At 35.9% G+C, this 24880-nt stretch overlaps 1 protein-coding gene across 1 annotated transcript in view; it reads right to left on the bottom strand.

Annotated features, from left to right (window-relative positions):
- LOC132558598 (dynein axonemal heavy chain 3-like) overlaps positions 1-24875 on the bottom strand; it is a gene marked incomplete at its 5' end in the record, with an annotated part of 92681 nt that extends 67806 nt beyond the window's left edge. Inside the window, 21 exons of the mRNA XM_060223186.1 lie at positions 249-316; positions 837-927; positions 1583-1722; positions 1910-2110; positions 2311-2439; positions 2851-3039; positions 3287-3481; positions 4782-4977; positions 5133-5263; positions 5589-5792; positions 6763-6967; positions 7360-7613; positions 7808-8014; positions 8618-8816; positions 9176-9306; positions 9661-9765; positions 10313-10451; positions 10850-11018; positions 11809-11991; positions 24634-24806; positions 24838-24875. Coding sequence (XP_060079169.1) covers positions 249-316; positions 837-927; positions 1583-1722; positions 1910-2110; positions 2311-2439; positions 2851-3039; positions 3287-3481; positions 4782-4977; positions 5133-5263; positions 5589-5792; positions 6763-6967; positions 7360-7613; positions 7808-8014; positions 8618-8816; positions 9176-9306; positions 9661-9765; positions 10313-10451; positions 10850-11018; positions 11809-11991; positions 24634-24806; positions 24838-24875 — 3347 coding nt within the window. The remainder of the gene's footprint in view (positions 1-248; positions 317-836; positions 928-1582; positions 1723-1909; positions 2111-2310; positions 2440-2850; positions 3040-3286; positions 3482-4781; positions 4978-5132; positions 5264-5588; positions 5793-6762; positions 6968-7359; positions 7614-7807; positions 8015-8617; positions 8817-9175; positions 9307-9660; positions 9766-10312; positions 10452-10849; positions 11019-11808; positions 11992-24633; positions 24807-24837) is intronic.
- Positions 24876-24880: the final 5 nt, after the last annotated feature.

Below are 24880 nucleotides of genomic sequence, written 5' to 3' on the forward strand. Positions count from 1 at the left end.
CTGAATGAATTTGAACATATAATAGTTAGAACTGTGGGGACAAAATTGGCAGCAGTTCCAAGGGTGTGTACTTTCCATAAAATACAATGTATCAATTAATTTACTACCACAGTGAATACCCAGAGAGGAGTATTTAACTTCATAAAGAGATCACAAGACCCATCGTGTTCAAAAATTGTAACCTGGGTGGACTAAAATGTTTAATTTCTATCAAAATTAAGATTCGAGTTGAACATCACACTACTGACCTTGGAAAGAACAGTCTCTTCTTCTCCAGGTAGTCATTGAGGCCTTTCTGTATGTCATCCAACATAGACTATAAAGACAAAGGAAACATCAATTTTCTTCATTTCTCTCATATGATTAATGTATTGTCTTTTTAATGGGTTTTTTAATGACTCTACTCTGATAGAAATATTACTTAGTCTTTTTCGAGGGATTTTATGACATTCATCTTGTATTTACTTCATAACCAAATTACTTCACTAAATGAAAACCAAGAAATTGACCATTTAACTTTGAACTATTCTATTCTATTTTTTATTTCAAATCCATCTGACCTATTTCCCTTAGATGAGACTAGAATATACCAATTAAAATCCAAGCCTCTGTGTACATTTCACAAAGTGACTCTGACCTACTATTACAAAGTAAATTTTTTTTAAAAACTTCTAGATATGTGGTATCAATAATGAGATAATTTCCAGTTTTGGTGTGAATCGATAGCTAGACTGACAGGCAGAAAACATGATCAAATTTATACCAAGGGCACCTTGAAGGTTCTTAACCTTTTAAAATTAAACACAATTTTTTGTCCTTTATTAGCAAACACCTACCTCAGACTTCTGTAACTTTTCCAGCATCTGATCCTGTGAGCACACCACCTGGGCCTTTGTATTTTCAACAGCATGCTCCATAATGGTTTTCCTGTTGTAGAATATGACTCAAATTACCTTCTTTTCTCCTAAAAATTTTTTCCAGCATTTTCAACTTTGATAATTAATGTCATCCCACAATTGTTGAATACAACACTATACATCTATCATATCCAGAGAGACAGGATGCAGTGGTTTACAAAACTTTCATGGATTTTTTGTCAGTTCAAACCCAGATATGTAATCCTCCATATGACTTTCAAACAGAATACTTTACTTTGTTAAATCTTTCTTTTCAAAGATGAAGTATTATCTTAGCACATGTGTAGGTTCGATTGAGTCCAATACTGCTAAATGGTATATATTCTTTGGAGAAAAATCTAGTTTCAAGAAAAATATTTTGTGAATACTTGCTTTTGTGTATATAAATAATACCTGGGAAATCCCCTAATACTAAATATTCTTATCATATCTTTTACAGTTTATTAATTGATGAACATATGAATATGAGAATTACGAGTACTCAACAAAACCAATAAAAACTCTACAAAAATGACTGATTTTACAGTAAAACATTCTTTCACTTCACGTACGTTGACAGCTGTTTAAAATTTCTATCAGTTATCATTTCTGTTAAGAAGGAACAAATGATAAACAAAAACACTTTATTCTCTTCAAAATAAAAACCATGAGAGCTGATGTCTTACCAGTGTTCGTCTACCTCCTCAAAAAGTTTGCCCTCTACTGGGATCTGGTTTCTTATATCTTGTGAGCCAAAGATTGGTTCAAGATATAACCATGCGGCTTGCACCTTTAGCCACGAATCTAAAATATCTTTCATACGATGCTAAAATAAAAGAATAAGACATAGAGTCAGAAATTGTGATTAAAATTTAGGAATAGCTCTTTGCTTGCGGAAGTTGACGATGTAACGATGGTAAATTTGATATGATGACATACTTTGTACGAATTAATTCATTCACCAAAAAAGGTATATTTAGATAAGATGTTTCCATGACAATAAGAATACTTACAAGGCGGATGTCCCATTCATTGATCTGTGTTTCAAACGGACCTATGAAGGGAGATCCTTTCATGGTTGTTGTCTTGACGATGTGATCGTCAAGGAGAACCTGTATTTCGTCTGGTGCAGAAAGAATATTTATTCCCGAATCTTTGTACGGGACGAAGCCGAAATGCATGTTCTCCCAATCGTCCTTCATCTTTGTCAGAGCCTGAAAACAATAAATCATTATGGTGGAATGCTCTGACTGACTGTACATGTAATGTGTGCTGAAAAACTTCTACCATTTTTTATCCTTTTTTTAGACCTAAATCTTATTCAAGTATTTTGTGTTTTCTAAACAACAAAATTTAATATTGTACCTGCGTTTCTATTTTTTGTTTTCAAAACAACATTATATAAGAGGCGTACCTTTTCGAGGGCAAACTCTTTGCTGGCTTGAGAGCTGATTTCCATAAGAACATCTAAGTATTTATCCAGCTCCATTTGCAGAACCTCTATCAGGGGCGTCTCTTCAGACGGCGCCATGTTAAATCCAACCTTTGATAATATTACATCGATGCATCAGAATATTTCACAAAAATAGATTATAGATAATTACAATTTTAAAAAACATTAACTTAGATATAAAACATTGTCGTCTGTTGTTAACATTGGTTTTACATTGAATGATTAATATATACAAAATAGTATGTCATAATCCTTGTTGTATGCTTTATCTCTGCTACTTTCGTCAAACTGTATGAAACCTAAATTGAATTTTTTTTTTCAATCTAGTTGTGATATATGAAAATAAACATCAATATGTGGAAACCCAGGATGCCGATGTGCATCACGTTTGCATCGTATAACATCTTCAGAGTTTAGTGTTAACTACATATTACACCAACATCCATCAATGGATGCTTTGACCACAAAGCGAGAATTTTTAATTCTGTATTGGTTTTGTACCTTCTCATTCATCATATCCCAGTGCCGTTTCTTGATACCAGGATTACACAGGGCATTAATCAAGGGCATGTTGATTTTGAATTTTTCAAGCTTTGATTTGATAGAGATGGATGCCCTCATTGGTCCCTTGAAATCTGGGTGTGCGAACTGCTTGGTGAGTTTGTAGGCAGTTCTCCATAGTGATTGTACCTAGTGACAGAACAGCAATTGTTTCCAAGTAAGATATAAATCATAACACGCATTTTGAAATTCTGAATTTTGCAAGACACTCATCAGACATGACAACAATGTTACACCATTACTAAATCAAACACATACATACCAAAGTGAGGGAAAACACCCCAGATTTGCCCCTCTATATGGTGAGTCATAAGTAAGAAATAATTTCTATGATAATGTATATTTCTTCAACATTCTATAACCAACAATCACTAACCTCTTCCTCAACGACCTCAGCATTGACCTCAAGGAGAGGCCCGTTCATCCATTTGTCATGTTCCTTGTGGAAGGTAACTGCAGTGTTCCATAGTTTCTCGTATGGCTCACGAGCCACCATGATGTCCTGGATCTGATTGTATGGTGTAACAGACTCCAGTTCCAGCAACTGTTCCTCGCGGTTAATCTTCGCTTTCTGCCCGAACATAAAATACAAAGTGAATGAAAACCATGATTTTCATTTAGGCGATTTTTTTGTATTTTGTTTTCGGAGAGCAGGCGAATATCAATCGTAGGATAGGATATAAAAGGTACATTTTACCTATGGCCACTAGTCAGGTGGTATGTATCACGTACATGTTTCACTCCAAAATACAGACAACAGAAATACACCGAAATATAGTTCTATATTGTTACTAAACATCAACAAAGAACAATAACAATAAGCAGACAATACTTCCAGTGAATTACCTCCCTTACAACTATGGCAGTTATTGGTGGATCAGTCTAGTGTGACATGCGACTTGCATATTATGCAATGCCTGATAAACAAAGGGACATAACTCTTTATTTAATTTGGTAGTTATCAGACTCAAACAAGCAGCTTTAGTCATTCTATGCTTAATACCAGTAGGAACTAATTGTATATTTGATGGTACACTGATGGGTGATCTCAAAATAAAATCTATTCAGTATTAGAAGGTACATTGATGGGTGGTCTGAAAAACCTTTAATTAAGTATTAGATGGTACACTGAGGGATGATCTCGAAAACCTTTCATTCAGTATTAGATGGCACCCTGAGGAGTGATCTCAAAAACCTTCCATTCAGTATTAGATGGTACAATGAGGGGTGATCTCAAAAACCTTCCATTCAGTATTAGATGGCACCCTGAGGGGTGATCTCAAAAACCTTCCATTCAGTATTAGATGGTACACTGAGGGGTGATCTCAAAAACCTTCCATTCAATATTAGATTGTACATAAATGGGTGAGCTCAAAAACCTTTCATTCAGTATTAGAAAGTACATTGATGGGTGGTCTCAATAACCTTCCATTCAATATTAGATGGTACATAAATGGGTGAGCTCAAAAATCTTTCATTCAATATCAGATGGTACACTGAGGGGTGATCTCAAAAACCTTCCATTCAGTATTAGAAGGTACACTGATGGGTGGTCTCAATAACCTTCCATTCAATATTAGATGGTACATAAATGGGGGAGCTCAAAAACCTTTCATTCAATATTAGATGGTACACTGAGGGGTGATCTCAAAAACCTTCCATTCAGTATTAGAAGGTACACTGATGGGTTGTCTCAATAACCTTCCACTATTGTCTGCATACCTGATAATCTCTTCATGAAACAAACTTTAACAGATAGATAAGTAAACTGCCACACAACACCAAACATATCCGTTGCCCTCTTAGTCTGACCTAAGAAATGATACTTGTATCAGCACTATAATAACAAAGTAGCTGCACTCTCTATTAACCTCCTCCAGGAATCCTTCCAGTCGCTGTTCTATATCACGAAGATCCTGAACATAATTCTCTGCCTCAGACATTCGGTCTCGGTGCGCAAAGCTAGCCACTTGTTTGGCAGTCTCGTCCAACTGATTCTGGAAATTCTTCTTTTTGTCTCGTAACTTTTGACAGTAAATGTCATGTTCCCGCTGAAGTTTACTTTCCCTGAAATAAAAACGTCATGAAAATTAAAGGTTCTCAAAATATGACACTAAACTGATGATAAAGAAATCACTTCTAATTTCTCTTTATGATATTTGTTAATGAATGACCTTGACCTCTGCCCCTGACTAAAACCTTGATCTTTGCCCTTGACTTACGTGTTTGTGATGATGGGGACAATACGGTCTGCCCAGGAGAAGGTGCTGTTGTTGAGGACTATATCATCTTTCGGTAGATATGTATACTCCAGTAAAAACATAAGGTTACCAGCAGCAACCTCCTGCTTGTCCTGTAACAAAATTTCTCCTCATTAACTCCGTGGTCAGATAAAGTTACCAGTATATCATTTACTCTCATACTCTCGGCAACAAAGCCCCATCGACCTGTGGAAAATGGTTATAGCACTAAACCTCTATATCAGTGAAGTTTCCCAAACTTTACTTGTCTAACTTCCAAGATAATCTTTATATTCAAAGTTGATAGACAGTCTAACAGACAGGATTGGGACTGTGATAACTGAAACGGTACCTACATATCTCATGTTGGTAGGTTATAGGCATAATATTTCAGGTTGCAATTTTCATTAAGAACAGGATATAATTTGATAAACTGACCTTAAGCTCCAGGAGCTCTCCACACTTAAGACTATCCACATAGTTCTTCAGTTTGACGAGTTCTTCTGTGTTCTCAGCCTGCATGGCCACACTTTTAACGATGGTGTCGTACTGTTTACAAATACCACGATTGAACTTGTGACTCGTGTCCATGATATTAGTCACCAGAATCTCTATCAGGTACCGTGCTCGGTCAATCAACCACTGAAATAAATCGTACAGCCATGACTTACAATAGAGATGGAAAATTAATAATTATGTCTACTACTTGGTTTTTTTTTTTTTTTTTTTTTCATCTGAAATCGTTTTTGGGTTCTTTTGGGGAATGGAAACAATTGATTTTACATTTGATAATCAACTGTAAATTTTCAATTTTTGGCGGGATAGGGGAGCAGGGAGAGAAAAGTTTGCATCCAAACCAAGCACAGTCATAAGGAATGGGGGATTCAGAGGGGGGAACAATGGTTTTATCCAGACCTAGCACAGTCATAAGGGATGGGGGATTCAGAGGGGGAGAAACAAAGGTTTATATCCAGACCTAGCACAGTCATAAGGGATGCGGGATTCAGAGGGGGAGAAACAAAGGTTTATATCCAGACCTAGCACAGTTCTAAGGGATGGGGGATTCAGAGGGGGAGAAACAAAGGTTTATATCCAGACCTAGCACAGTCCTAAGGGATGGGGGTAATCAGAGGGGAGGGAAACAAAGGTTTATATCCAGACCTAGCACAGTCCTAAGGGATGGGGGATTCAGAGGGGGAGAAACAAAGGTTTATATCCAGACCTAGCACAGTCATAAGGGATGGGGGATTCAGTGAGGGAGAAACAAAGGTTTATATCCAGACCTAGCGCAGTCATAAGGGATGGGGGATTCAGAGGGGGAGAAACAAAGGTTTATATCCAGACCTAGCACAGTCCTAAGGGATGGGGGTATTCAGTGAGGGAGAAACAAAGGTTTATATCCAGACCTAGCACAGTCCTAAGGGATGGGGGATTCAGAGGGGGAGAAACAAAGGTTTATATCCAGACCTAGCGGAGTCATAAGGGATGGGGGATTCAGAGGGGGAGAAACAAAGGTTTATATCCAGACCTAGCACAGTCGTAAGGGATGGGGGATTCAGAGGGGAAAAAACAAAGGTTTATATCCAGACCTAGCGGAGTCCTAAATGCCCACCTTGTTAATGTGATTACAGTCCAGTAAGAAGAAATGCATGGGAATAAACACAGGAAGTGATCCAATCTCCGAGGCCTTTTTCTTCAACGTCTCTATTTCCTTGACATATTCCCTGAGGGGACGTTCTCGGCCAACAAACTTTTGTATTTTCTGTACCATTTCCACTGACAGTAAGTACTTGTAGGGATCATACACTGACTTGTAGCTGCAATGTATAACAACATTCAGACTTATCCTGAATATCATTTTTATAATACATTAACACTATCCAATTCCAAAACAATTTGTAAAAGAATACATGTATAAAATTATGATGCAGTCATTCACTTCGGTTTGATAAATATCAACTTCTAAAATATTGATCACTGCAGAAATAAATTTATTATCACTTTTTATATTGCATCAAAAAAATAATTCTTTATAATACGTCCTTATTGTTATTACAATTTTCTCAATATAACAACTGTCCTCATATATTTTACAATTTTCTCAATTAAAACAGTCCTCATAAATTAATATCCTTGTTCTAAAGCCATGGGACCAATATCCTTAATAAGACATCATTCTGTAAGAGGTTTCACTAGTGTAAGATCTTACCTCATTGGTCCAAACTCATTGGCCCTGATGACAGTGCGTATCCGTTCTTTTGATGTGACCACGACTTCCTCCTCAATTAAAACCGTGCAGATGGTGGGATTTTCAGCATCTTCGTAGGTCTGGAACAGCAGAGTGTTGATGCAGGGCAGTTCCTGCACGCTGGTCACCATCAGGTCGATGATGAGGCAAAAAAAATCACAAACATCCGGTATTGGCGGCTTGAATTTCAGGCTGGCTTTGGCTTCATCTTCCTCCTGTGTCATACCAAACAGTTAGATTTAACAACTTAATTGACAAGGTTAAAATATTAAAATATTGTTCATTAATATTTTCCTTGACTGTTCACTCTCAAGTCTTATGTTATATACAGTATATAATAGAATGCTTTTTTTAAAATTCAAATTCATGACTGTACCTGATGTGCCACACACTGGCTGCAAATACGTACCATAAAGAATTTGACAGGGTGCATTTTCTGAGGCAAGGCGAGGCCTCCCATAATGTTGTACACGCCCTCATACTTGTTGCCCTCATAATATTCCTCTACAAGATCGACAAGGTCAAGGATGGAGTTGGTCACACAGGATCTCAGTAAGTTGGACATCAGAGACGATACACTCGCGAAAAAGTGATCCATCTTTATCATCCGCAAATTCTGTAAACACACACAACTGTAATTATAATTATCCTACCTAGTAGGGAGACGTCCTGAGATTTTTTTTCCATCATCTGTGAATTTCAATGGTATAATGGACAATCAATTTTGACATCATTTCTTATTTTGCTGTAGTAACCTCTGGATGCCAACATATTAATTCTGATTCAAAGTCTAAGGATTGAGTAATTACAGAACAACAAAAAAACATCTAAGCCATACCAAACAACAATATACCTGGGCTTTTTACCGGACATGGATTTACCACATATAGATATGGCAATTCTCATTTACCATTTCATTTGTATTTTTATGTAACTGGATTAATGTTATACATATATTTCAATAAATACAATAAATTTCATTAGAGTAAGTAGAGATAGGATTCCTTGAACCTCTAAAATAATCGTCAATCTACCGTAAAAATAATTCCATTTAGCTGTTATGTATAAAAATTTTAAAACCTACTTAAGCCAGCAGGAGTTTAAACTCTAAATCAACAAATTAACAATCATTTGTCCAAGGGAGACAATTAAACTAAGTAATTTATAGATCTGATTTAACACCACGAAGATCCTTGGTTATGTACAAATGTCCACGAACCGGATCATCTTTGGGCATCCATTTCTCCACCTCGTCTCTCTGATTGTCCACGATATCACAGCACTCCTGTAACCACTGGTTACGTAACAAATCTGCTCCGACCCGACTAGAATTCTGCACATGCTTCAGAAATGTTTCCATTGTGACAGGCATTATCTGTCTCAGAGCCGGCAGATCAATCAGACGGAATGCTCCATACCTGCTCAGGGGAAGTAACTCAGTTTAACAAAGTATTGTTATTAAAATCTGTTTAATCTTCTCCTACAAATTTACAGAAAAGGTCTTTTAGTATTTAAGTTTTCTCTTTTATCAAAACTTTCCCAGAGAAAACTAACATTCATTATATTTGAAGTTGATTTTGATAAAAATCTTCACATATATCAGACCTAAATATCCTTCCTTGTTTGATATATCAGATTCTACATATTAAATAAATACTTTCTTCTTTTAAAACCAAGAAAACAGAAAGAAAATGATTTATTTTACAAATACTCAGATGGATTCTAACTCAGCTGTGTAATAGTCAATTGGTCACATCATAGATATCAGGACACATACTTTGTTTCAAAGTGGTACAGGATGGTGTACATAACAGGGTGAGTAATATACAAGTCTTTGGTCATGAACTCTCGTCGTTCTAGGACTGTCTGGTGCCAGGGAAACATCTCTCTGCCTGCAGAGTTTGATGGCTGTAATGATTAAGCATGGTTTCTTTACTATTCACATTACAAAATCTTTAATTGTTTTGTCAAATGAATAAAGTTAAAACTGGTTATTTGCATGCACTAAGAATTTGGTTAAGAATTCTGTTGGAGTCAAATATAATAGTTACAGAATCAGGAGGGCATCACACTTCCAAAAGAACCAGAAAAGTTTTAATTCAGTTTTAATTACCTTACTTGTCACATGAACAATTGGCATTGTTTTTTTTCAGTTAAGAACTATGACAGGTTTTTTTTTGTTACCATTACAAACTTTTATAGGAATAAGATTCTCTAAGATCATACTGGAGTAAAATCTCATTGGGAGGTTGGGGGACCTACTTTCTCTGGCATCCAGACACCAAGTCTCTCCTGCTCTTTAGGATCCAGAAGGATGTAATCCAAGATGGCCTTCTTTATGGCATACTTTCGGTCATCATCCATCTCCTGAAATGTGACACAGATATCTATTTCAAATTTCAGTGTTTCATCTTATCAATTTGGATAGACAATCAATGTTGTGAGAAACATTTTAGATATTCCTCGGTGTTCGTTCTGTGTAAAGTAAAACCTCCCCGACGCTTTAAATTAAGTTCTAAAAGGAATTACCCTAATTAACAAAACTGACATTCGAAGGTAAATTTTTTAATTTGAATTGAAGAGACACAATAAAAAGTTTGTATGGGTCAATGATGACCCTTCAAGTAGGTAATCAGAATTCCTCATCAAACACCTTTATGTAATCACAAATGACCAATGGTGGTCACTGAGCTATGACAGTAAAAATCTAAACATAATTTTCAATAAGATTCAACCTTCTTCTCCATGACACAACTTTCCCGACAAATTGTTACTCTATAATAAAACATTGTGGGTATGGAAATTTATCAAAAGTCATGGTTTATATCAAATATTCAACCAAATCTTTCCTATTATTATTGTACAATATACAATAATGTATATCAAGAACAGACAATAGGGTAAGAATGCTTACCTTGAGGAAATGTTTACAGGCTGCGGGAACAGACTGTCTCAGCTCCTTAGGGACAAAGTTGTAGATCCCCTGGATGGTCTCCTTTGCTACAGGTGAGATCATGAAAGACTCAATGGCTTTTTCCACCAACTGGTAATATCTGAGAGAAACAAAAACTTGATACAGCAATACATTTCCACCAACTGGTAATATCTGAGAGAAGTAAAAACTTGATACAGCAATACATTTCCATCACTGGTAATATCTGAGAGAAAAAAAACTTGATACAGCAATACATTTCCATCACTGGTAATATCTGAGAGAAGTAAAAACTTGATACAGCAATACATTTCCATCACTGGTAATATATTGTGGGAAGAAAATTTCCATACAGAAATACCTGTAATCTGACCCAATTATTATCTGATGGGAAAAAATCTTTATATAGGAATGAACCTGTTCTGATCAACATGATGTCTTAACTTGTACATAATCTATCAACAATGTGCAGGAAAACAATACACTATATGTAGAATAGGTATCTATCTAATTACATACCTTGGTTTGTCATCCTCCGTGGGAGTGCAGGGACGGGACAGCCCATGGGTAGAGTAGTAAAATGGAGGGAAGACGACATTGAGAACTGACAAGGTCATGTCATCATAACCCGTTGATAGTCGAAGTTCATCATCATCAACACCGCCAGAGTCTTCATCAGATTCATTTTCTATAAAAAGAGCAAGAAAACAGTTTTATTTCTAAATTATTCACTCCACTGATTTACTGTATATAAATATCACTACAACTAAATTGTAATACCCACACAGCACTACAGTAAAGTGTATTTCACTTATTTCTTGAATAGAGTTATAAGCAATGAACTGCATGTCTGGTTATCTACAAGAGTTATTGCCCTTCCTACAATCTAGACATGAATCATACACAACATGAATAGGTCTTGTAAGGACAGAAGGACAGAACGATAGAAAAGTTGGAGGAAGGGTCAAGGCCTGTCCTTGTGATATAAGTAAAATCTGTATGTAAACTTTTTTAGGTAATAGGATAGTGTTAGGAAAGATAAAGGAAAGAAGTGACAGAAGGGGTAACAGGAGGGTCACAGGACAGGTAATGGGGCGACAGGAGGGGGAACAAAGGCGATGATGGGAGAAATGACAGAAGGGGTAACAGGAGGGTCACAGGACAGGTAATGGGGCGACAGGAGGGGGAACAGAGGGGATGATGGGAGAAATGACAGGAGGGGTAACAGGAGGGTCACAGGACAGGTAATGGGGTGACAGGAGGGGGAACAGAGGCGATGATGGGAGAAATGACAGGAGGGTATGGGAGGGATGACAGAGGCGATGATGGGAGAAATGACAGGAGGGTAATGGGAGGAATGACAGAGGGGTGAAGGGAGGATGACATGCGGGAAATGGGAAGGGTGCCAAAAAGGGTATTGAAGGTTATGGGTGGATTATATAAGGGATGACAAGTCGGGTGATGGGACAGATTCTGACCTTGTGACTGGTCTTCTGTAAGTACAGGCATGTCGTGAATGAACGGTGGAGAAGAAGGACGACCACTGTCCACACTGTCATCAACACTGACAGAGCTGAACCTTGTTGTCTCATCTCCACGAGCTCCACCAGAACTTTGGGTGTAGTGTTGTGAACTTCCTGTGTAACTTTGTGACAGAGTTCCTGAAAAAATAAATCCAAACATTTTTTTATATCTTACAAATGGATAAAGGAGTTACGAGTGGGTCTATGTACCATTTGAACCGACAGAAAACAAACTATTACGGACAACACCCCATTAATGATAACCTTTGACCCTGTACCTATAACCAAGGTGTTAACCATATACACTTCACAAAATACTCCTGTACTACAATGTAGTATTGTTACTTTCCTTGAATAGCACTAGGTGTTAGAGAACTTAAATTATCAATGGTGCAGAAAAGAAAATAGAAATAAATTAAGCAAGGGTTTACTTAGAACACCCATCCACACCTTCATCTCCTTATTTTCAATGACAGTGTATACCAGTTACGGTGATCATAAGATATCTTGTGCACGCTTTTTATTTCAGAAGCAACAAAATACAGTGTAAAATTTGGTAATGTGATGCTATGGAGAATATGAACTCTATATCTAGGCAGAGTTTCATAAAATATCTTACACTTAAGCTTTGCATGTATACAAGTCTGCACAGACAAAATGATTACTATGTTGGTAATCTTACTGTATGAACAGAATTGAGTAAAAATATACAATAAATAAGATGCTTTTGTTAAACTTTTAATTAAATTATTCCAGTACCAGTTTTTGAGATCTGTTAAAAGGTAGTAAAACTAGGGGGTCATACAGCAGTGAAAATGATCAACCACGATAAAATCACCAAGTACTGAATTTAAACCAAATCCAAATAAGAAAAAAGAAACATTGAGATTTAAATCGTTTTTGTTCAGTTCCACGTGAGTAAATACAGCCCCAGGTTTTTTCAATCAAGAGATGAACATCCATCATTATTTTTGACATATTGGAAATGCTGTTTTAATGGGTTGGATATTAGAGGCAGACAAAGAAAGGGTTTGTTTTCATTAAAAAAAAAGCTGCTTAATGTCATATTCTTATCTAATATCATGTTGATTTTTGGAATATTTCAATTAATGTCATGATTTCTTTTCAGTAACTTTCATTCAATGTACTGTATGCTTAATGGAAACATTTCTTTATTTTGTACAATTCATATTAACATAGATTTTAAAGTATTTTTTTCCACTGAAAAGCAAAGTTTCTTTTAATATCACATTTTGCTTTATATCATGTCTACACCTGTGATAAGACAAAGTATTAATATTTGTGTTTTTTTCATACACTGTACATTTATATATAACATAGGTAAGTCCTATATATAAAAGCCATGTACCTTTAATTGAACCAATGAAAAGTGATAGAATATTCATGAGAACATGATATATTAAGGTAACACCTACCGTATTAATACCGTTAAACCCTATAGGGCCCAACAATTAATCTCTTGTCGCAAAGTAAGGCATAGACATATAACAGAATAATTAACGATAATATATTATGGATGGGCTTATTACAGTCACACATGGGATTATTATAGAAATAAATACAGTACATATGAGTCTGACCACAGAAGTATCCACATGGACATTTGAGATATGTTTGACAAATGTGGTAATAACGACACACAATAGAAAAAATGTGTTGTTTGTAGGATCAGACAGTCAGCACAGAAATAAATGATTAATAGTAAAGCTGCAGGGCAACACTGATCTCCAATATTGGATCAGAGCTAGTCGAGAACTCTTTCAAATTCAAAATGGTTAAAAGATTTAAACAAGTAAAAGTGGAATATTTAAAGTCTATTAATCTTAAATGGTTTAAAAGGTTTTTCTGTAACCTAATTCCTAAAGAAAACACAGGCTTAAGTCCAACACCGGCCAGTTTGTAAACACTATATAGAAAACAGGCTAAATGGGGATCACAACGGAACTCTTGATTCAATGTAAAACGACCAATGATCTTAGCACTCTGGTTATTTATATGGAGAAACTTAGGCTGACTTTAATTACCAAAATGGAGTGTGACTGATGAAATTTGATATATATTGCATGAAAATAGAAAAATCTTTGCCTCAAATATTGTTTTTTTGATGTAAATATTGTGCAAGTGTGATTGATTTGAAATTCGTTTAAAGCATTGATAGCCCTTAAATAGTCCGGTATGAAAGTAATCTATTAATCAGTACTTCTACAGAAAGTCTAGGTTAACAATCCCTAATCAATGACCTCTTGAGATAAACTTCTAAGTCTGGTTTTACCATATGACACAGTTATTTATAATTTCCAGCAATATTTTTATAGTTAATTATTTCAAAGTTACATTAGATACCTGAAGTTTTTGTCTTGACAAGTCTCCATGAATTTGTTAAGGTTCACCTGAGAACTAACATTATCCTAATGTTTTAGACCGACATTATCTTAATGGTCTAGATTGAAATTATCCAAATAGTAGATACTCTGTAAACTAAGAGTTTTATCATTATATACAGAAGACACAGCTTAGAATTTAATTGACAATTTTTTGAAATGATTAGATATCTATTTTGCATGAAATGCTGATTGTGTTAAAAATGAAAGTAAAAATAGATTTCTTCTGTATGGGAAATGTAGAAAATCTCTCCCGCCATTCAATAAGTGATTGTTTCTAATATCTTATGAGAATCATTCCGAAACTTTGATAAAATTCTTAAAACATAACTGTAAGGAAATGATTAAGTTAGAAATGTTTGATGACATCTGTTTAATGGTACTTTATAATAACTGGTGTATTTAACTTGTCAGAACTTTACATAGTAGTCCCTGGAGATAAGATCACAAACCTTCACAACAAACATTGCCAGTTCATCACCTGGTTAAATAATGACCGATATCAAAGCCCCGTTTACGTTCACTTTCACTGAATTTTACACTATATCAACTAACAAGATTTGATAACCTGCAGTTGTCAAAGGCTTTTTTCCGAACATTTCACTGAGATTGGAATTTGTGATTTTATACAATAAATAAATGTAATATGGATTTTGAAAAACTGACCAGCTTTATAGTATGAAAGTAAAAGCTAACCCTGCTGTAGATACGGAAGGGTGTCCAGGTGGAGTGCTGAATTATGACTGTTATAAATAGCTAATACATACCTGTGTGAATAGGCTTATTACCTTATACTAGATCAACATACAGGTGGGGGAACAGCTCATATAGTGATAGCCATTCTGTACCTCTTACAAATAGGATGACCCGTGTATACATACATATTTGTGTATTGGCCAATATAAAAGTAATATACAGCATCTGTGAGGTTCATACAGACCGACTACACTCTCTAATGATTAAAGTCGCCTCTCTATGTGCCCTCATCACAGACTTAGGAAATATCTATAGAGAGGCTTATACATACCCTCATCACAGACTTAGGAAATATCTATAGAAAGGCTTAAACATGCCCTCATCACAGACTTAGGAAATATTTATTGAGAGGCTTAAACATGCCCTCATCACAGACTTAGGAAATATTTATTGAGAGGCTTAAACATACCCTCATCACAGACTTAGGAAATGTTCATAGAGAGGCTTAAACATACCCTCATCACAGACTTAGGAAATGTTCATAGAGAGGCTTAAACATGCCCTCATCACAGACTTAGGAAATGTTCATAGAGAGGCTTAAACATGCCCTCATCACAGACTTAAGAATATTCATAGAGCGGCTTATACATACCCTCATCACAGACTTAGGAAATGTTTATTGAGAGGCTTAAACATGCCCTCATCACAGACTTAGGAAATGTTCATAGAGAGGCTTAAACATGCCCTCATCACAGACTTAAGAATATTCATAGAGAGGCTTATACATACCCTCATCACAGACTTAAGAAATATCTATAGAAAGGCTTATACATACCCTCATCACAGACTTAGGAAATGTTTATTGAGAGGCTTAAACATGCCCTCATCACAGACTTAAGAAATATCTATAGAGAGGCTTAAACAAACCGTCATCACAGACTGAAGAAACATTCATAGATATAATTAAACATTACCTCATCACAGAATAAAGAAATATCTATAGATATGCTAACATACCAATTGCAAATTAGAAAATATTTTTTTCAATCATTATGCTTATAATTATGTCTGATAAAAAAGCAACACCACATACAAAATCATAAAAGTTAGGATGTCTGTCTGTTCATCTGACATTAAATTATACATCATGTAATATCACTGTAAAAAGAAACTGTTTTATATCAGTGTCGAGTAGTATCAGCCATGAAGAATGTCTGTTCAGGTTTCTAACAAAGTACAGGGAACCTGACAAACAGTGCTGATGAAACATGCATAATTGATGGTCCAAAAATGTTGATGTATTATAATATTGTGGGCTTAGTCCACAACAGGGTACATGCCTAACACAAGGTATGATTGTAGTTCACCACATAAAACAATTGCTGATTGTCACAATTTTGTCCATTAACCTATCTTTTGTCATCTAAAGTTAACAGAAAATTACATTAGCTCCATCTCATTTTTGGAAACCATTTTCAATCCACTGCTGGAAGTTTAACCCTCTCGTATTCAATGAAAAAGGTAACACTCTTGTATTCAATGAAGGAGGTAACCCTCTTATATTCAATGAAGGAGGTAACCCTCTTATATTCAATGAAGGAGGTAACCCTCTTATATTCAATGAAGGAGGTAGCCCTCTTGTATTCAATGAAGGAGGTAACCCTCTTATATTCAATGAAGGAGGTAGCCCTCTTGTATTCAATGAAGGAGGTAACCCTCTCATATTCAATGAAGGAGGTAACCATCTTATATTCAATGAAGGAGGTAACCCTCTCATATTCAATAAAGGAGGTAACCCTCTTATATTCAATGAAGGAGGTAACCCTCTTATATTCAATGAAGGAGGTAACCCTCTTATATTCAATGAAGGAGGTAGCCCTCTTGTATTCAATGAAGGAGGTAACCCTCTTATATTCAATGAAGGAGGTAGCCCTCTTGTATTCAATGAAGGAGGTAACCCTCTTATATTCAATGAAGGAGGTAACCCTCTTATATTCAATGAAGGAGGTAACCCTCTTGTATTCAATGAAGGAGGTAACCCTCTCATATTCAATAAAGGAGGTAACCCTCTTATATTCAATAAAGGAGGTAACCCACTTATATTCAATGAAGGAGGTAACCCTCTTATATTCAATGAAGGAGGTAGCCCTCTTGTATTCAATGAAGGAGGTAACCCTCTTGTATTCAATGAAGGAGGTAACCCTCTTTTATTCAATGAAGGAGGTAACCCTCTCATATTCAATAAAGGAGGTAACCCTCTTATATTCAATGAAGGAGGTAACCCTCTTGTATTCAATGAAGGCGGTAACCCTCTCATATTCAATAAAGGAGGTAACCCTCTTATATTCAATGAAGGAGGTAACCCTCTTGTATTCAATGAAGGAGGTAACCCTCTCATATTCAATAAAGGAGGTAACCCTCTTATATTCAATGAAGGAGGTAATTGTCTAAAATTTATAGCATTCATATTTATCATAAGATATTTTCATCCCCCACATTGAACAGGTAGGGATACCAATCAGTGGGTAACAATGATCTCAACAACAATCACACATGACTAATGTGAACACCTGTAACCCTACCCTTAACACCTGTCTGTCCTACCTAGACAGGTACACATGCAACCTCACACCTAAAGTATACACCAAATCGTCCTCAAACCCGTACACCAATACACCAAGAGAATATAAATTGACAGCATTATATTTGCTCTCTGCTCTATAGGTACTTCACATGTTGACTTTGATTTATCCATGTCCCCTAAAAGTTCATGCTGGAAAATAAAGACCTATTTATCCATGTCCCCTAAAAGTTCATGCTGAAAAATAAAGACCTATATCTGTCTTCAAGTACAGAAGATTACAGAATCCCAACCAGATTCATTAGTTTTCAATATCATGTACGTTTTGTAAAGAAGTTCAATGAAAGAGGTGTGAAAATTTACCCACTCCATGCTATTTTATTAAACCGAAATCTGTCTACCATATATTAGCAACTATAGCAGTAGTCAGTATAAAATTATCAATAGTCCTGTCACTTTAATTCATCTGAATTGAAAACCATTCACATGTTTTCATTTTAGTGTAAATTCAGCATAACCAAAAATGGAGAGTGATGCATATATTTAATGTAACTAAGTACAGCATGTCTTTCTGTCCCTTCTTGTAATGATATAACAACATGTATTGGTCGACAGTTTAAAATCTTGTATAAATATTCAAATCTTTCTATGTCTCCCTTACGAAAAGAAAAATCACATCCATTGTTATCCACCAGACTTAAGTATCCATGATACAAACATACATATATCGAACTAGATTTCGTTTTTAATCATTTAAAGTTTTGCATCAGATTTACCAGATTATTGTTTAGCCTGAAAAAGGCATTAACCTCATGTTTCCCACATAGATACCTGCAGAACCTAAAATCCACGTCTGATATCAAAGCAAGATTGATATGTCCTCAACAACATTCTTAACTTAACACACGTAGGGGACCGAGTAAACCCACAATATGTTATCAAGGAGAACATCTCCAGTGTTGACATTTCATCAATAATTGTCTAAAACCGATCTTCTAGCTTAAGTGTACAGTTGTCTGACAACCAACTTTATCATCAGACAGCTTACGTAATGACAAACACTTTATATCAGCTTTAGGACGGTTAGCACATACAGCTTTTAGTATTTTTTTTATTATACAACTGTCCTTACCTACAGTCATAGCCCTGACATTGACTAAGCGATCCTTACCTTGATCATGACTGAACTGGTAATTATCATCAAACTACAACTAGATCTGATCTAGACCATTCCCCATAACACTCACCATTCTACCTAACCCTGACTGTTACCCCGTAACACTCACCATTCTACCTAACCCTGACTGTTACCTATAATCTTTATACCCCATAACACTCACCATTCTACCTAACCCTGACTGTTACCTATAATCTTTATACCCCATAACACTCACCATTCTACCTAACCCTGACTGTTACCTATAATCTTTATACCCCGTAACACTCACCATTCTACCTAACCCTGACTGTTACCTATAATCTTTATACCCCATAACACTCACCATTCTACCTAACCCTGACTGTTACCTATAATCTTTATACCCCATAACACTCACCATTCTACCTAACCCTGACTGTTACCTATAATCTTTATACCCCATAACACTCACCATTCTACCTAACCCTGACTGTTACCTATAATCTTTATACCCCATAACACTCACCATTCTACCTAACCCTGACTGTTACCTATAATGTTTATACCCCATAACACTCACCATTCTACCTAACCCTGACTGTTACCTATAATCTTTACCTATAATCTTTATACCCCATAACACTCACCATTCTACCTAACCCTGACTGTTACCTATAATCTTTATACCCCATAACACTCACCATTCTACCTAACCCTGACTGTTACCCATAATCTTTATACCCCATAACACTCACCATTCTACCTAACCCTGACTGTTACCCATAATCTTTATACCCCATAACACTCACCATTCTACCTAACCCTGACTGTTACCCATAATCTTTATACCCCATAACACTCACCATTCTACCTAACCCTGACTGTTACCTATAATCTTTATACCCCATAACACTCACCATTCTACCTAACCCTGACTGTTACCTATAATCTTTATACCCCATAACACTCACCATTCTACCTAACCCTGACTGTTACCTATAATCTTTATACCCCATAACACTCACCATTCTACCTAACCCTGACTGTTACCTATAATCTTTATACCCTATAACACTCACCATTCTACCTAACCCTGACTGTTACCTATAATCTTTATACCCCATAACACTCACTATTCTACCTAACCCTTGGGGGGCACTTGCTCATAACAAACAATGCACTATACTACTCTATACATAGCACCTGTATACATAACTTGTTTATTTTTGGCGTTTAAATTTTTGGGGAATTTGTTTCCCCAATTTCAAAATTCTTATAGCTAGTATGTTATATTTGATTAGTATTCTGTTTTAATTAGATATTGCTTTGATTTTTAGATATGCTGAACTTCTTCAAGGCCCTTTTCATGAGTTAAGGCTCTTCTCTGAACCCTTTCAGGGTCAAGGGTCTTCTCATAGATGCCTCAGAGTCAAGTTTATCTCCATATAAGCCATATCTGAGTCAAGTCACTTCTCCAAAGCCAAGTCTCGAGTCAAGTACTTCTCTCCTCTTATAGAGTCTAGCTGTTTATTTTGTCTTCCTGGCTCCTCCCAACACCATTAAGAGTCAAATCGCTTTTCTGTCTTTCAGGGTCAAGTGATTTCTCTTGTTCAGAGTCAAGCTATATTTATATTCCACGCACTTTTCTAATTCCACAGAGTCATAATTTTTAATTAGATGTTAATTAGATGTTAATTAGGTGTTAATTAGGTGTTAATCAGATGTTAATTAGATGTTAATTAGGTGTTAATCAGATGTTAATTAGATGTTAATCAGATGTTAATTAGGTGTTAATTAGATGTTAATTAGATGTTAATTAGATGTTTATGAGTGAGTGGTCACTGTTTACAGCAAAATTTATGTTGCATAGCTCATGATTTCCAGCCTCTTTTGTACTTCTTGCTATGAGTTTCCTTTTTTTTTTTGTATAAGCTGACTCATCCTTAAACTTTCTCCCTAATTTGTAGTCTGTAGTTTATCATACCCAATGTGTAAGATCAACATGCACGTTTGCAACAGCCCACCAGCATAGAAATATGTATTGTATGAAATCTTTTATGTTTGAAGTTAAGACCTTACACCTGCAGTGAAGAAGATGTGTTTGAATTGAACACAACACTTGACAGTTCCCTGTGAAAATGTCAACCAGTCCTTTAATCCATTGAATTCCAAACATAAAAACATAGTGTAACAGTCAGCATGAGAGAGATATATAAGACCTTTCACTGGTGAGATCTATTTTGATTCGCTGCACCAAGGTATTTAGTCTCTATTTCTTATAGCTATTTTACACACAACTGTACACTGCATACCTTAAAATCAATCTGTTGAATGATTCTAACTGCGCATTAAACACATACATACCATTGTCTACCCCAGGTATAGACAAGACACTTAGAATACCTATATACCCAAGGAATAGACAAGACACCTACAATACCTATATACCCCAGGTATAGACAAGACATCTACAATACCTATATACCCCAGGTATAGACAAGACACCTACAATACCTATATACCCCAGGTATAGACAAGACATCTACAATACCTATATACCCCAGGTATAGACAAGACACCTACAATACCTATATACCCCAGGTATAGACAAGACATCTACAATACCTATATACCCCAGGTATAGACAAGACACCTACAATACCTATATACCCCAGGTATAGACAAGACACCTACAATACCTATATACCCCAGGTATAGACAAGACACCTACAATACCTATATACACCAGGTATATATACACCAGGTATAGACAAGACACCTACAATACCTATATACCCCAGGTATAGACAAGACACCTACAATACCTATATACCCCAGGTATAGACAAGACACCTACAATACCTATATACACCAGGTATAGACAAGACACCTACAATACCTATATACACCAGGTATAGACAAGACACCTACAATACCTATATACCCCAGGTATAGACAAGACATCTACAATACCTATATACTCCAGGTATAGACAAGACACCTACAATACCTATATACCCCAGGTATAGATATGACACCTACAATACCTATACCCCAGGTATAGACAAGACACCTACAATACCTATATACCCCAGGTATTGACAAGACACCTACAATACCTATATACCTCAGGTATAGACGAGACACCTACAATACCTATATACCCCAGGTATAGACAACACACCTACAATACCTATATACCCCAGGTATAGACAAGACACCTACAATACCTATATACCCAAGGTATAGACAAGACACCTACAATACCTATATACCCAAGGTATAGACAAGACACCTACAATACCTATATACCCCAGGTATAGACAAGACACTTACAATACCTATATACCCCAGGTATAGACAAGACACCTACAATACCTATATACCCAAGGTATAGACAAGACACCTACAATACCTATATACCCCAGGTATAGACAAGACACCTACAATACCTATATGTCCCAGGTATAGACAAGACATCTACAATACCTATATACCCCAGGTATAGACAAGACACCTACAATACCTATACCCCAGGTATAGACTAGACACCTACAATACCTATATACACCAGGTATAGACAAGACATCTACAATACCTATATACACCAGGTATAGACAAGACATCTACAATACCTATATACACCAGGTATAGACAAGACACCTACAATACCTATATACACCACGATAGACAAGACATCTACAATACCTATATACACCAGGTATAGACAAGACACTTACAATACCTATATACCCCAGGTATAGACAAGACATCTACAATACCTATATACCCCAGGTATTGACAAGACAGATACAATATCTATATACCCCAGGTATAGACAAGACATCTACAATACCTATATACACCAGGTATAGACAAGACACCTACAATACCTATATACCCCAGGTATAGACATGACACCTACAATACCTATATAACCCAGGTATAGACAAGACATCTGCAATACCTATATACCCCAGGTATAGACAAGACATCTACAATACCTATATACCCCAGGTATAGACATGACACCTACAATACCTAAATACCCCAGGTATAGACAAGACACCTACAATACCTATATACCCCAGGTATAGACAAGACACCTACAATACCTATATACCCCAGGTATAGACGATACACCTACAATACCTAGACTGATATAAAGGTCCCTTCTAAACATGGAAATCATTTCATATGTCTACTACATATCAAACAGATTATATATTCCCTAATGACTGTAACATTTGATCTATTCTATTTGAACACAGAAAATTACTTTTGACTCAGAATATCTTTTAATGATGTTGATTCAGATATTTTTTGTTTTATAAATTTATAAGTAAATGTCAAAGAAATATTTTTGGATATTGATATATATATCAATAATTCTGCGTGCTGATAACCTTATCTAAAATTCCTTAATAAATATCAAGACTACTGTAATACTACCGTCGTGAATTTCCTGTAAGTCTGTGGAGGTAGGGCTCCACTGTAATTATCCAGAATCAATATATTTAAAAAAAAAAACAAGGTCAGTCAATTCCAATAGCATATTGAATCTTTTAACTTTGTGTAAAAAAATAAACTGAACTTGTGATCTGTCTATAATATTATAAATGTGTTGAAAGTCCTCCAGGAAAAAGTCAATTTATAGACTAGTGGGCCAATACACACACCAAAGATCAATCTCAGTGTGCCTGACAGTACTTTGTGTGTCTATTCAGGAAGACTTTATAGGACCTTATGTAAACAGACTTTAGTCAATGTCTTTCGAATGTCAATATTTGCAACCTATTATTTAAAACATATACCTGTTTGAATGTCGAAGTATGAGGATTTTTTTTAAGATCTGCTGTAACAATGGCTCAGAAGCGTTTTGAATGTAAGGTAATGTAATACACTATCTAGAAGATGTGCTCGATATTTGACCAATGATTTTGATTGGTACATTACACTCATTATGATTGGCAGACAGTTTTGTGTTTCTATATATAGTATACAATATCATTTTGCCCATCAGATGTTCTTCAGAGGTAAAACTTGAAAAAAATACCAATACATAGAGGATAATCAACAAGGCGTTCTTGTATACGGTATCTGGGTATGTCTTTCAATCAAATTTGTCATAAAAAAAATAAACGAAAGTGAAAGAAATACCATATATAGCAACCAGAAGTTTGTGTGACCTGGCCCCACTTGTATAAAACATCTCAACTTGAGATTTCCTCAAGTCGAGATTTTCCTCAGCTGATATCTCCTCAAAAACGGCTTGTATAAATTTTTCTCAAGGAACAGGAGGAAGGCATCGGCTAGGATATCCTGAAATTCCTTGCGGAATTTTCATACAAGATATTTTCAAGGAGATATTAGCTGAGGAAAATCTCGACTTGAGGAAATCTCAAGTTGAGATGTTTTATACAAGTGGGGCCTGTTTCTACCACAACAAAATTGCTATTCCCTGGATGAGTTGACTTAAGTCATCATTTGAGTGTAATTGATACATATTGTATGACCTGTGTTAAAATGATGTTACGGCTGAATTCATTTCAAATCATGACAAGTAATGAATGGATTTGTTATCTACAAAACAAAGAATTGACAGAAATTCATATAAAAATCAAAACAATACAAAAACAATAGAGAAATGTATCACATTATGAGTATAGCCCAAATCTCTCAAAAAATACCGTCTTTAATTTTGAGTTGGAATGAGACTGTAATCATATATGTATATGCGTGTGTGTACTTTATACCTCGCTATATTCTGATTCAGTCAGGACCCAGGAGAGGGCTTATTAGAGGAAAGTGACATCTTAGCATCTATTTGTAACCTTACTTATCAGTAATCATTATAAATCTGGACTTAAGACCAAGCCTTAATGGCTTATAGTCTGATATATATAACATTGTTCATACCAGCATCAAGGGAGACAATCTTAAGTTAGTAATATTAGACTTACCATTGGCATAGCTGCTGTAGTCAGTGTCACTCTGACCGTTATGACTTGTGATAGGTGGCAGCACTGTCTGGTAGCCATTTTCTGGGATAGTACCATTCTGAGTTCGGTGGGAGAGCGATCTATAGTTATGTGCTGAGTGTCTTAACAAGTCACCATTCTGTTTGCTAATATTTCTTAAATACTTGCATTTTAGGTTGAACTTACACAGTGCGTGGGGTTGCGATGGTGGCCAATCGCCGTATATCAC

This window comes from Ylistrum balloti, unplaced genomic scaffold (genome assembly GCF_031769215.1).
Source record: "Ylistrum balloti isolate Yb309-2 unplaced genomic scaffold, AGI_CSIRO_Ybal_v1 Utg370800, whole genome shotgun sequence".
In the NCBI taxonomy this organism is placed as follows: domain Eukaryota; kingdom Metazoa; phylum Mollusca; class Bivalvia; order Pectinida; family Pectinidae; genus Ylistrum; species Ylistrum balloti.